Source organism: Cololabis saira, chromosome 21 (genome assembly GCF_033807715.1).
Source record: "Cololabis saira isolate AMF1-May2022 chromosome 21, fColSai1.1, whole genome shotgun sequence".
NCBI classification, from domain to species: domain Eukaryota; kingdom Metazoa; phylum Chordata; class Actinopteri; order Beloniformes; family Belonidae; genus Cololabis; species Cololabis saira.
The window spans coordinates 25,217,958-25,232,512 of NC_084607.1; the positions used below are offsets into that span (position 1 = coordinate 25,217,958).

The window sequence follows — 14,555 nt, forward strand, 5'->3', positions numbered from 1 at the left end:
ATAACTGATCTGAAACTGTTCAGTGTGCAGTACACTCTCAGACTGACAATGATTAACTTAGGCCTCTATGATTTAAACTTTGTACTCTACTTCCCATGATTCCTAGAGCTGCAGCGAGTTGTTGCTGTAGGTGAAATACATCTGTATAGTGTTGGACTATCAGGTAAGCAGAGCAATAAAGGCAGTGACTCTTCGATTGGTTAGGAGGCAATTGAGCGATATCAGGTAAGGCTTAAGGCCAAAACAGGCATGTATGTATGTTTGTACTAAAGGTGAGTTTTCTGCACTTTTATTAGTGTATTTGCTTCCTCTGCACAGAACATGGCAACTGACGCTTCCACCTTGAGGATCGGAGTTGTCGGATATGGACATCTAGGTCTGAACTCCCCTCACAAAGCCCAAATACGCACTCTGAAGATTTATTACATAAGTGTAACTTTATATACTGATAACATCTGTGTGTGTGATTTAGGAGTGTTTCTGGTGGAGAAGATCCTCAGAGACGGACCCCGTCTTGGTCTGATTCTGTCATTTGTCTGGAACAGGAATCCTGACAAGCTAAAGGGTTCAGTTCCTGCCGAACTTATACTTAAAGATCTGTCATCTTTTGCAGACAGGTTCAATCATGCAACTGCACCAACCAGTACTATCTCAGATATGCTTTTGATGGTCCACATTATCCTTTTTATACTTGAATGAGTAACCACTGTATGTTTTACAGGCGGAGTGATGTGATTGTAGAAGTGTGTCATCCACATATAGTGAGAAAATTTGGGGTCCACTTTCTGTCTCAGTCTCACTTGATGGTGAGAGACTCATATTTTTTGCAATGATTTCTGACATCTTTCATTATTAATATTTTTTGTATCATCTTATTATTATTGATACATGTCAACTTGAAGAAGGCTGTCTTGTGGACTTCATTTAAGAATATCAGTAAATGCTGTTTGATGTGCTTCTTAGTTAACCCTTAAATGAAATAACACCCCAAAAGCTTCTTTTTTAAATTTAAAGTGTTGAATATATATTGAACTGGAAAAGCACTTATATATTTAACAATTTCTGAATTGTTTTTTTCCTATTATGAATACATTGGGTTTAAAGGTATAGTCTGTAATGGTATTCAAAAACATTTATTGTTATACTGGGTGAAATGGTCTTCCATCCTGAGAGCCAGTGAATAATGTGTTCAGAAAAAGGAAAGAAAAAAATCTGATCTCTCTGACAGCTTTAATACTGTAAAAACTCTGACCAATCTGTTTTTTGCGCACCGAATGGCACAGATTGGTCAGAGGACCAGAGGATTGGCAGGGGGGAAAGAACCAATCAGATGCCTTCATTTTAAGTCCCGCCCACGCCCCCCTCTGTCCCATGCGCGCACTCGTCACGTCTCTCTGCTTCCAGCCTGCCACTCTGCTTCCAGCTGCCTCCAGCCCCCGTGTCCACTTCCCACGGGTCATCCTCGGCTTAGAGGAGGTGCCACTTTCAAATCTTGCTAGCTCTCCAAAATCACAGACTATACCTTTAATAGTTTTTTTTTTCTTCTATTGTTTCCATTTTGTATAAAACTTTTTTTTTCTTCCTTTTTTGATTATGGGGTGGTTCAGAGGTCTCAGTTAAGAATGAAAAAAAAAACATAGTTGATGACACTACAACATATACAGTCATTAGCAAAGTAGGCTTCTCCTCCAGTTCATGTACTCTGGTGCTCAATTGTGTTAAAAAAAAAAAAAAAGTATTTTTTTTTTTACCTTCCTCAGGAGTGCATACACATCTTACACTCAGAGTGTGCTCAATCAGTGCCCTGAAACTGAATCTTTGTTCACATGAACATAGAGTGCGTTTGTATTTTCATGCTTATATTAGTATAAAATAACCAGTTAATGTGTGCATCCATTGCAAAAAATGTAAGAAAGAAAACACTATGACTGTGATTCTTTTGCATGTTTTCTTCTCAGGTAGGATCTCCATCTGCTCTCTCTGATCCTGATCTGAACCAAAAGCTGTGTCAAGCATCTCTGCAACATGCTAACACGCTCTACGTTCCCAGTGGTGCATTATGGGGAGGCCAGGACATCCAGAGGATGAATGATAGTGGGACATTGAAGGTAAAACTAAAGCTAAGAAAAAGGGGAAGTGGAAAAATCCATGACCTAATGTAAGCATGTAAAACTGATATTGCTAAAAAAAGTGTAGATATGAAGTAGGTTACATTGTTTTTTTTCTATTACATGAGAACATCAGAGCTAGACTTGAATATCTTAATAACCTTCTATTCTCCGATTCTTTTTAGGCGTTGTTCATAAGAATGTCCAAGCATCCGTCCTGCTTCCGGCTGACAGGAGACATACTGACCGACTGGACCGAAGGAGAGGGCAGGCGTGTTTTATTCAGCGGCTCAGTGGCAGAGTTGTGTCCTCTTGCTCCTAACAACGTCAACACCATGGCAGCAGCTGCAGTGGCAGCAGGAACGCTTGGCTTCACTGGTGTTCGGGGAGAGATTGTATCCGATACAAAGTGAGTCATCCTGCAAAACTGAAATCCCAAGCCTTTCCAGCTTGTTTAAATGATCAAGTTTTGTCTCTGTGCTCCAGGTTAAGAGACTACCATGTGGTGGAGGTGGAGGTGACCGGGCCTGATGGTTTCTCAGTAAACACAGTGAGGAGGAATCCAGCCAATCTTGGGGCCGTTACTGGCACTGCGACATACAACTCTTTCTGGAATAGTTTACTCAGTGAGTCCCGTGTGGTTTGTGTACACTCTCTGGATGATGTGTAGCACAAAAATACTCAAAAGTCATGCATTAAGAAAAAAGAGCTTGATTTAAAATACAGCTCTGAGGAGGAAAATGTCATTTTACTTACACTTTTAGCTGCAAAAGTAACTAATAGCATCTAAGCGGTGAAGTATCAAGTTAACTACTTTCCTATATTGAATGAACTAAATGACACCGTGACCTAGATGTACAAGTAAAATCTAATAATCAGAAATAAACATGGAATGCATAAAATCAGCAGGTCAAAGGTTACTTACATGAGCAGCGTGTTGATGAAAATCTAATTTTAACGTCTTGTTCTTCTCAGCTTGCAAAGGTCACGGAGGCAGAGTTTACTTGTGCTGAGGTGGATGGGGTCTATGGAGGATTACCGACGACATAAGAAGCTGATCCCCTGCCAAATTCCAGATAAATTAAACAGTTCATGCTGGATATGCTATATAGACGGTGGATCAGTATGTTACTGAACATTTGCAAACCAACAGACTCAAATAAACTGCAAACACAGAATGAAAAAATCAGAGACATTTGTAAAATGCTAACAGGTATATATATATACATACATATACTATATGTATATATATTCTTTTATTTTATTAAGTTCATCTGGTGCATTGTAACAAACAACTCATACAGGGGAGTGATGATGAGAAAATATGCCTGTTAAAACCATTTCTGTTCTTCCAATACAAATACAAATGATCTAAATGTACCTTAAATCCCTTTCAAGACCTTCATCTTGCCTTTTACTCAACAAAAATATATAGCAAACTCTTTGGAGCACAGTCCTGTTTTTCCTTCGTCTCTCATTCTTTTCTTTTCACAGATAATTCCCACTTTAAGGGAATATCAACATTTATCACCTCCACACAATCAAACACATCCATGGATAAACAAGTGTATAAGGTTGCTGATGAATAATCACTGAAGAAATGGACAAATTAAGGCACGGAAACAAAATGAATTTAAAAAACGACACTTTAAAAACAGATAACTTTTCCGGCCCTCAACTCTGATGCTACTTCTTGTTTATGTGCACTATGCATTTTATTTCCATTTGAAATAACTTGTGTCACAAACAAGCATTTTTTTAAAGGTTGCTACAAGAGGGTGAATCGTTGGGTTTATAGTACTGTGTCATTATCGGGATAGTAGGACAACACGTCTCATGTCTTTCCACTGGCCTTTTCACAGAAAATAATCTTGCCTTGAATGTATAAAGATTACAAGCTGGTAAAAAAGGAAGGTTATGTTGTTTTCCCTGCTCTGACCCACCTTTGAATCAAGTATAATAACCACCTGTAGAGACTTATGAAAACCGTGTTATATTATCAGCACTTTAGACCTATATTATCCAGTGTTGGTTCACTACAAAATCCAGCAATACTTATGTCCTGCACCCCTCCCCACCCCCTCACACAGCTTTGCTGTATTTACTTTAATCATACCACTGGTTGTACTGCTGGTGGAAGTCAAACAATAACAAAACATAATAAACTGGCTGATATATTTAGAGGTTCTGAGGTTTGCACAGGTTGGGAAGACACTGACAGTGATGCAAATTTTCAAAACAAGCCAATACTTAATTCTTAACACACATTCACACAGCTGCACTCATTTGTAAAATCTGTCTTACATTGATGACTAATGATCGCAACACATAAGCTTTCACTAGTGAGGTTCAGCATATACGTGTGTGTGTGTGTGTGCGTGTCAATTTTTCTCGGTTGTTACGCCATTGCTGCTCCCATTGGTTCCCCAGAGAGCGGCTTTGCCCTTGAATGACAAGGGCTGACGGATGTTCACTCGGTCCTTTTCAGCCTCCAGATCCTCATCGTAGTGCTCGTCTTCATCGTCGTCTTCAACGTCACTGTGGTGTGGGGAGGAGTGACGGGACAGAGCTGGAGATGGCGGCACAGAGGCTGGCCGGGGCCAACGGAAACCTGTAGTCTGAGGACGACAATCAAAGTTGGATCTCATTCAGAAGCTGAAGCTTAACAAGATCAAAGTTCTAGAAACACAGTTAATACAATAAGCTGAATGCATCTCCCATCACAGGATGTTATCTCACCGAGGCTTCTTCATGAGGTTCATATACGTAGGTATCAGGGAAGGCTTTTGCCAGGGCCATATGACGGGCAGCGATATAGTACTAAAGCAGAAGAGATAAATTAATAAAGTGTTGAAAAGTAAAAGAGAATCCCTCTTTGGGTTTGTAATCTCACCCTGCCAAGGTATTTCCAGTCCAGGAGGTCACTCAGCCGCTCGGTTCGGTTCCTCTGGATGATCCGCTGGCGCCGGCTCTGCTTGCAGAACTGGAAGAGGAAGGATGTGAGCTGATTGCACGACTCATCGATCCCCCGGAACCGGCGGTCAAGGATGTAAATACCTGTAAAAGAAACATTTCTTATACCTGCTCATCTTTTTATAAGAAAAAAAAAAAAAAAAAAAAAAAACACTGAAAGTTGTGGAGAACCTGAAATGTAATAAATAAAAAGATACACACCATACGCTGAGGGGTCGGCTATGTGTTCCTCCATGAAACAGCCAAAGCCGGACAGGTTGGTTGAGATGGATGGGATCCCCATGACAGTACACTCAGCTGACGAAGACACAAACATACGGCGTGAAGACAGTTTTATTTGATGTTTCAAAAGTTCACACCAGTGGTGGACAGTAACGGAGTAAATTTACTTGAGTACTGTACTTAAGTACATATCCAGAGGATTTGTACTTTACTTGAGTATTAGATTTCTTTGGTACTTATTACTCTTACTTGAATACATTTCAGAGACAAATATTTTTACTTTTACTCGAGTAAATTTCTAGGAAGGCTGAAAAGTACTCGTTACTTTCAGGTCTGCTCTTTTTTCTTCTTCCCTAAAATCATATTGGACACAAGCTGTTTTTGTCAAAGGAGGAGACCTATCACAGTGCACGCTCTCCACTGGGATGTACGTAAAGCGGAAATACGTCAAGCCTCCTCAAAACGATACCGCCAAAGTAGCCTGCGTTTGTCAGGTTCATTTGGTTTCAGTTCATGATTGTTAGTAAACTCTGCATCATCTGCTGTCCTCTTATGATCCCATTCATTTGATTTGTTTTTGGTGTTTCTGCAGGTTTTATATAACATTGTGGTTCTAAAAGCAGCACATCAGTGCAGCTGGTTTCAAAGAGTTAATTCTCAGAAACAAGAGTTAAAAGATCCTTAAATAATTTAGAAAAAATATAGTAATTTACTAATGTGGAAAATAAGAAATTTACTCTTACTCTTACTTAAAGTAAATTTAAAAGCAATTACTTTTCTACTCTTACTCGAGTAATATTTTGACTGAGCTACTTTTACTTGTAACGGAGTAAATTTTGACCAGTAGTATTTGTACTCTTACTCAAGTACTCTGTCCACCTCTGGTTCACAGATAGATACAGCAATATTCAGAAGTTGTACCTGGTGTGTAGCCCCAAGGCTCATAGTAAGATGGGAAGACGCCGAGGTGGCAACCTCTTACAAACTCCTCATAATCCATGGGAAGTAGAGGAGAAGTGGACGAAAGGAACTCTGGATGGAAGATAATCTAATGGATGGAGAAGTCATGAGACAGATATTTAGGATTTTACCAAACCAATAAAACCACAATGTGCATTACAGTACATCTCACACAGTAGACTAATAATCACTGCTGATTGGAGGAGACATGAGCCCTTTTAGTGGTTGTTTCCCGACTTTAATGACAAAATAAGTACCCAGTGAAACAATAAACTCTTTCGTACCTTGACTCGATCAGCAGAGCTGTTGAAAAGGCCGATGCGGCGGACACAGTTCAGGATGGGGTCACTGCTGTCCTCCAGCATGTTGTGGGTGCAAATTGGTGGCTGGCACTGCCTTTGGGTCGCAAAGATGGCCCGCTTCATGATGGTGAGATCATCTTTATCTAGCATCTTTGCGACATCTGGCAGCTGCCCACTTAAAAAAAAAAACAACAATTTATTATTCACAAAAACAGATGAATTAGTACTATCCCCTTGTCTAATGGATTTATTCAACTTCTGAAATCTAACAGCTCATAGCTTTCCTCTATAGGTATTGAAGTCATTTTTACAAAATTGTCTGATACTCTTGTTTGGTTTCTTGATCGGTCACACCCTCCTTTTCTCTTCCTTGCCTCTTCTGTCATTATTTTCTGGCATCTTTGAGTCACCTCATAATGTCCAACTGAAGGAAACCTCTAATCTAGCTTCATCTTGTAGCATCTTTGACGGTCACTGCTCATGTGAGACAAACTGGCATAAAATGATGCGGTTTGGGAGTTCAAAGTTGTTTTGGGTGTTTTTAACTGACAGCGGGAACAGAAGATCACAAAAGCCTGTTGATGTTTCCTGATAATAATCACAAAATATTGCAAATAGAAATGTAATATTTTTACATTTTAAAACATTTCATGGTTAAAATTGTCTAATAAAATTGGTATTGTTGATATTAACCCTTTAAAAGGCAGTCAAAATACATTTAAAAAAGGTTAACTCTTTAGGGTTTTTGGAGAATGTTAAAGGACCTTTTATTTATAATTTTTTTTTTATTTGAACTTATTGACCTTTTTTTGTGATAATCATAGTATGTATTACTTAAGTATGTACTGAAGTTATGAAATATGGTCCCTTGTCCTGTAAAAGGGTTATGCAGTACATCTTTCTAGATGTAAACATAATATTTGATTACATTATAAGACAAAGTCATTCAACTGTTAAAGGATTTCTGTCAACTTACACTAGAAGAGATTCGTACAGTTTCTTTCCAAAGCGCTCCTTCACAGTGTGAGCAGTGTCCCTGTAAGAGACAGAAGTGAAGTATCAACAACAGTTTGGCTGTTGGAATCCCAGCGAACATTTTTAATTAGATGCTTCATTTAGAAAAGGCTTCAGATTCTAAAAACAGTCTCACCAGAGCTGCTTCCTGACTGCTTGGCCCTTCAAAGTCTCCACATTGAAGTTGTTTGTCCGTGCTGGCATGATGAAGAAAGCTATCACAGTCACATCGCTGTGGTTGACCTGTAGACCATACAGAAATATGTAACCCAGTTCTTAACAAATTACTTCCCTCAATAAACATGTGCACCCAGTGAACCAACTCTCCACACACTTACTCTCAGTAGATAGTTGAGTCTGGCCAAAGCCTCCAGGAAGATATCTGCTCCTTTGTTGGAGAATTCATACCTTCCCGCTATGAAGAGGAACAAACACTTGTCCAAGTTGAAGTCAAGGTTCCTGATGGTTGAGACAAGCTGTGGTGAGCGCAAACCCCCAACGTAAATGTTCAATAAAGCCACTTTTCGGTACATTAGCATTAAAACTCTTACACTCAGTGATCTTTATTGGCCTCTTTCTTTTTATAATGTTATTAACTTTTGATTGTGCTGCTGCGCCATGAGTTCTCACCCGTAGAAGTGTCCCCTGACAAACTCCTGAATCCGGTTCTTGCTCTGAGCGTGGAGGTTCTGAAACTCGTGCATGGCTGAGAACTTCTTCACGTTAAGCCCGTTGGGAGTGACAAAGTCTGTGAGGGGGGAGAGATTTAGGGAATTGAAGCCAAACCATTAGCAGAAAAAAAAACAACACAGAAATAGATAAGATTTTTTTTTTATTAAAAATTATGCAACACCAAAAGCAGCAACCAAAAATGCAGCACATCAATTAATCTCTGTGCCAGTAATGACCGTGACAACAGATTCATGATTGAGACATTTTGTGAAAGCAGTTACACAAAGACAATTTCCAGAAATGTTAGAACATTTTATGAACTGTACAAAATTACATATAAATGTATTAAATTAATTTGAAGCTTTGCCCATTTTGATCATTTATTAAGCCATGAAGGGAAATTGCACGTTGCCGTTAGTCAGCATATAATTTTATGGAGTTATTGTAGTACGTTATAACTTATGGCAAGAATAAACTTTTGTACCCTTCTCCAGCAAATTTGAAGAAGCTTCTGACTGCAGACACTCCACTTTTTGATCACTGTGATGTGAAAAGCATGCCAGTGTTTTTCATTTCACATAAAGCATTCGTCTTTACAAAGTCAGATCCAGAGACTCCAGAGCAGACCACCAGCACAGAACCAGCCTTCTCTACTGGGGTTTTCACTTTCTGTTAGTCACCTGCGCTGATGCTTCTACCCAAACAGACAACTGCAGATTACATTAATTTCATTTATTCATATAATAGACATCAGTACAAATCAAATTATTTTCAGATTCTTTACAGACCAGTTCCAATGTATTTAGACAATATGAACAAATCTATAATTTAGCTCAAGCAATGAGAGGAGCTCATTTAGGAGTCAATAATGCTAATTGGAAAAAGGAAGCTGTTAAATTTTACTAAAAACAAGATGTCTTAGATCTCGACTGACTGTGCGTTTTTAATGGGTTGCTGCATTCATCAAATTATAGTTTGTTTTTTTTTTTACACTTTTTTATTACAATAAAGCTGGTCGTGAAGACGGTAAAAATCATTTTCTTTGAACTTGTGTTTGTTAAAGGTTTAAAAGACTGACACATTGCAGGTGGACGTTTTTGTTGTACTAGAGAAAAATGTGTGACTCTTCTGAAAACTTTTTGTTTGTTAGTTGTCCCTTACATACCTGGTTTCCTCTTGAGCAGGAACTCCGCCTCAATCGCTGTAATTTGTGACACCGTGGTGAAGACGTGTGCACAGTGCGACGCCGCTCGCTCCAGACAGTAGCGATGGTAGATTTGACGATCACCAGCTTCTTTATCCACGTTGAACTGAGAAAGATGAGACACAGAATATGACAAAAATAAAAAAAAATAAAAAAATTAGAAAATGTCAACAATACTCTGCTCTATTTAGTGACATGCAATCAAATGTAGGTATGGAGAACACACATACCTCTGCAAGCTTGTTGTAGAAATCTACATTTCCAGCACACAGGTAACGTCCCAGAAGTGTAGCATGAGTGGTAAAGATGGTTGCAACAGGCAGCTTTCTCTCTCTACACAACATCAGGCCCAGGCCGGCTAACCACTCATGGAAGTGGGCCACGATGTGTGGAGGCTCCTCACTCTGGGCTGCATACTACAATATGAGCAAATCTGCACGTTATCCTTCATGCTTTGCACTCTTGACAATTCTAGGTCGGGGTACTCTGAGGGAAAACCTTCTTACGGTACTTTTGTCTATTCTGACATATATTTTACATACTTGGATCATGACTACTGTAATATCAACCTGAATTCTGTCACACACACTCAAACACTGACCTCTCCCAGAAGCCAGGCCGTCAGGAAGCCAAACAGGACTGCATCGTTGGCCTCACGGTCAAACCATGGCACACCAATGGCACAAGTCTCCCACAGCTCAGCCTTCCAGCGGTCCAGAGACCAGGCGGTGAAAGCCACATCAATCAGAATTACATACGGACTGCCCTCAATGAGCCACCGGCCAAAGTAGACCTGATGGAAAAAAGACAAGGTTTTGAGGGGTACGAATATGTGTAGTCACATGCCATCAACAAAGGAGGACATTTAACTCTACTTAGTGGGAAACATTAGGAGAGCTTCAGCTTTAACAGTATCTCCAACGTAATAAAAATAATGGGTGTTCATTGTTTTATCAACATGATTCAGTTTGTCCTTCTGCCTCTAATCTCAGTCTATGTATTTACATAGCATCCCTTTAAAAACATAATTCAACCACACAATCTCATGTTGACCTTGGGCTTGTCTTGACACAAAAATGTAGCTTGTAGATTTCACCAAACTACCAGTTGAGTTGTCTACATTTATGAATATGAGAAATGAAATGGCGCCAACATCTACAAGCCCCTTTAATTCCTGCGTATTCTTCCCCAAATGTACAAGATCGTTTTACTTTCAAGTCATTTAATAGCTCTTGTGATGGCCTGTCATGCATGATTCTAGGTATATGAGCTATAGATGCTTTGTTGAAATGGCCGTCCCATTCAATTAAAAATAGTACAGCTTCCACTCTTCGCCTTGATACATAACACCACAGCAATCCTTGAGTGACGCAGCAGAAAACCTTTAAAGTATCACACACAGTCATCTATTTCTGGATAGCGTCTGCATGAAAGACTGTGGGACAAGACGACACAGATACAACCTCTAACCTTTCTAGGGAAATGTCACCGTTGTGGTCAGGGACAGAAGCTTAGAGGTCAGATAAAAGAGGGGCTTAAGGATCAAATCTGATTATGTTTTATTGCACGCTTTTCAATTCACTCTTCTTGCTCAGCAATCGCTCCTGCAATAAAGAGTAAATATGACATTCTTTGAGTGGGATATATAGACTTTTACTATGCATGTGTGGTAGTACCTTACACCCACTGGCGTTCATTTTGTCAATGACCCTCTTCAGCACAGGGCTGGTGGGTTCAATCAACTCCACTTGAGTGCGCACATTGCTTTCCACGTAGGGACCCACAAGGAAATAGTTCTCCCCCCATTCCTCTGCGGTCAGACGGGCTTTGGTCTGGATGACGGTATAGATGCCTCCAACTATACACATGCAGTAAACAAACCAGAAATACAACACAAAGACAGAGATACCACATGATTTATCCAAAAATAAAACTCATCTTAGAAATTAATCTAAAACTGAGTTAGATTTTATTTTTTTTGCATATTTGCACACACTTGCCTTTGTTAGCGACCTCCCAAGCGATTTCAAAGAGAACAGCATCCTCCAAATCAAACTCCTCATCCCAGTCTTCAAGTCCTGAGAGGGACGTGACGGACACGCTGCGAGCCAATGGCATGCTGGGTAAATATAGAACATGATCCTCTCAGAAGGGGGGACCTCACAACTATGCATACACAAAACATGACTGTCACATGTTGAACTTTATTCTGCCAAGAGGTCCTTTATTGAGCGATTTACACATAGACAGAAGACTTTTACACCAAGACAATTATTCATTCTTTCTCCAGAAATTCAAGGCAGCTATTTAAAACCAAAACACGAGTTATTCTTATTCAAAGAACCAGTTTACCCTAGAAGTGTGACACATAGAAGTGACACATTAAAAGGAAAAAGAAAATGCAAACTCCACTTCACCACACCACTTATGACATTACTTCACGGTGATGTAAACCCAAACTTTCTCCATTCTTTGGTGTTTTTACACTCCTTGAAATACGTTTAAAAAGGAGCTTCATATTACTCTCCATGTACTACATAAGATCGCAAAAAGACTTCTATTTACAATCTTTGAGAAACATAAACAGCACCAGCCCATACATTTTGAATGGTACTATAAATGCATATATCACTCAAAGTTGGTTTTTGAATACTAACACTTTGGTCTTGCGTTTCAAAGTAGATACTGTAAGGACTTAAGCCCTCTCAAAAAACAGTGGAAGCTTTTAAAAGCATAATTCACATGAAAAATTGCACATCTTGTGGTATAAGTGAAATTACAACTTCAGTGATCAGTTCCTTGCAGAGGAGATGGTGAAACCTCACAAAAAAATGGTGAAAGACAGGATGAGGAGTTGAAAAAGGCCCCAGATCAGGTACAAACCTGATCCAGCAGCTTTGCATTTGGCACACGTTAATGAATTGTTGTAATCGCATGAAGTTGACACATGGAAAACTGGAAAAATGTGCCAATGCACACAGGAGCATGCAGTATAGTGGGGGATGGTGCTCCCATCTGAGCAACAGTGTGTCCCACGACTCTGGGTGTTATTTACACTTGTGCTTGCCTTAACCTTTGTGTTTACCACACAACAACAACAAACTGACCACACATTCTTAAGTGTTTTCTGATTAACTGCAACTGTATAACAGACTGAGCTTAAACTCTTGCAAAAAAAGTTGTTGGGACTTTTTGTTTTATTTGATGTTTCACTTGCCTGCTACTTCCTATTCAAGATTTTAGTATTACCATGAACTGAATGGTTAGAATCCATATGATAGGATGGATTGATATTTGTCTGAAATACACCAGACCACCTACATGATCAAGAATCAAAGTATCAACAATGAAAAGTTATTCAGATGTTGATCAAATTAAACACATGAACTATGTTAACTGCATGCTGAAAGGGGGAGTTGTTTGGGGAACCACGGTGATTATTTTTCTGTCTTTTCTGCACACATCTCCCGAGATTGTCTCCAATGAACAAGTCCTCCTGCATCAACGTGAACCAGTCTGTACCGATTCCATCTTCCTCGACCTTGCACACGCCCATCCTCCTCTCGCTGGCTCTCCACAAGGCCCATAATGACCACAAACCGACCCCCGTATCCCAACCAAGATTCAACTGAAAAGCACAATTCACCAAAAGCCCTTTCAGATCATCAGCAGACCTCTGGGGCGCACAAGCAAGCACCCAGAGGTGTTGCAGCAGCCTGGTGGGTGCTATAAATGAAGCCTGAATTATGGTTCCGCGTTAAATCGACGCAGAGCCTACGCCGTAGGGTACGCGGCGACGCGCACCGTACGATGCGTGTCGCCGCGTACCCTACGGCGTAGGCTCTGTGTCGGAGCAACGCGGAACCATAAATCAACCTTGTGTGAACGTGCCGTGCAGCACCTTCTGCACAGCTGCTGAGAGGCCGCAGCCGCGCTGCGAGGAAATCAACTACTTATTATAACGTATGATAAAAACACAAACGTCTAGTACTCACCCTTCTGGTTTGCCCCAACTTCACCAAGACGAACTAAACATTGGCAGCTGCCGCAATCAATCCAAAAAGGAGGAAAACAGTGGAGAGTGAGGAAAGGGGGGCGGCGGCTTTGGTTAAATGTCAGCGACTCTGGCTCTGCGAGCAGCGCCGTCCAGACCCGCAGCTGGCCGCCCATTGGAGGAGGACGGAGCATTATTCATCAGCTGGACGGGAACTGGGTGTTTTCCTCAGCGGAACGATGTGATTGGCTGAGCGGGAATTAAAGGGGCTCTCGCAGTTGGTTGGCGTCATTTCATCGCCCCGTCCATACAAATCAGGGACTCGTGAGCAGCAGGGCGGCGCTTAATGCTGCGTTCCATTTGTCCTCGGAAGTGAGGATTTCCCAGTTCCCAGTCGGAATTTTCAACTAGAACGCCCCTCGAAGTGTGATTTCCCACTGGGAAAGTGGGAGAGTCTTCACCACCCCCGAGATCACATTCCGAGATGGCTGCCCCGGTTGTAAACAGTAGAAGAGAGCTCTTTAAAAATTCGTAGCACTTCATTCTAGTTTTGCTCACACTAAATCAGTCATATACAAGTATTGTTCGGCATATATATGCTGCTATAGTGTAATTTACATTTTTCATGTGGTATATGCGAACTACAAACTTGTTTACCTACTTTGTAACTGGAACGCTGATAACTCGGCTGTGACGTCATTCCCAGTTCCGAGTTACGACTTCCGAGAAAATGGAACGCAGCATAAAGCCTCAATTATGGTTCTGCTTTAAATCGACGCAGAACCTACGCCGTAGGGTTCGGCGTATCCAACGGCGTACGTTACGCGGCTACGCGCACCATACGGTGCAGTAGGCCTGCGTCGGTGTAACGCGGAACCATAAATAAGCCTTTAATTTATTTAATTTATTTTTTATTTATCCTTTATTTATCCAGGAAAGTCCCATTGAGATACAATATCTCTTCTGCCAGGGAGTCCTGGTCAAGATGGCAGCAGAAAAATAAATTCAGTTTCATATAAAAGAAAATACATACAAGGACAAGTAACTTTACAAAAAAAAACCATATCAAAACAAGAAACAAACATAAAACATACAAGGATCAGAAA

At 40.5% G+C, this 14,555-nt stretch overlaps 2 protein-coding genes across 2 annotated transcripts; one reads left to right on the forward strand and one right to left on the reverse strand.

Annotated features, from left to right (window-relative positions):
* The first annotated feature begins 73 nt into the window (after positions 1-73).
* aspdh (aspartate dehydrogenase domain containing) lies at positions 74-3,595 on the forward strand. The gene is made up of 8 exons (XM_061712455.1): positions 74-225; positions 319-376; positions 473-617; positions 722-806; positions 1,959-2,108; positions 2,294-2,517; positions 2,595-2,734; positions 3,084-3,595. The coding sequence occupies exons 2-8, from the start codon at positions 322-324 to the stop codon at positions 3,119-3,121; spliced, it is 837 nt and encodes a 278-aa protein (XP_061568439.1). The 5' UTR covers positions 74-225; positions 319-321; the 3' UTR covers positions 3,122-3,595.
* gys1 (glycogen synthase 1 (muscle)) lies at positions 3,304-13,598 on the reverse strand. The gene is made up of 16 exons (XM_061712452.1): positions 13,451-13,598; positions 11,456-11,574; positions 11,132-11,313; positions 10,057-10,248; positions 9,686-9,871; positions 9,417-9,561; positions 8,210-8,327; positions 7,918-8,038; positions 7,716-7,822; positions 7,542-7,601; positions 6,548-6,740; positions 6,225-6,351; positions 5,283-5,378; positions 5,002-5,165; positions 4,848-4,928; positions 3,304-4,726 (listed from the first exon to the last, which is right to left on the reverse strand). The coding sequence occupies exons 2-16, from the start codon at positions 11,571-11,573 to the stop codon at positions 4,490-4,492; spliced, it is 2,127 nt and encodes a 708-aa protein (XP_061568436.1). The 5' UTR covers position 11,574; positions 13,451-13,598; the 3' UTR covers positions 3,304-4,489.
* Positions 13,599-14,555: the final 957 nt, after the last annotated feature.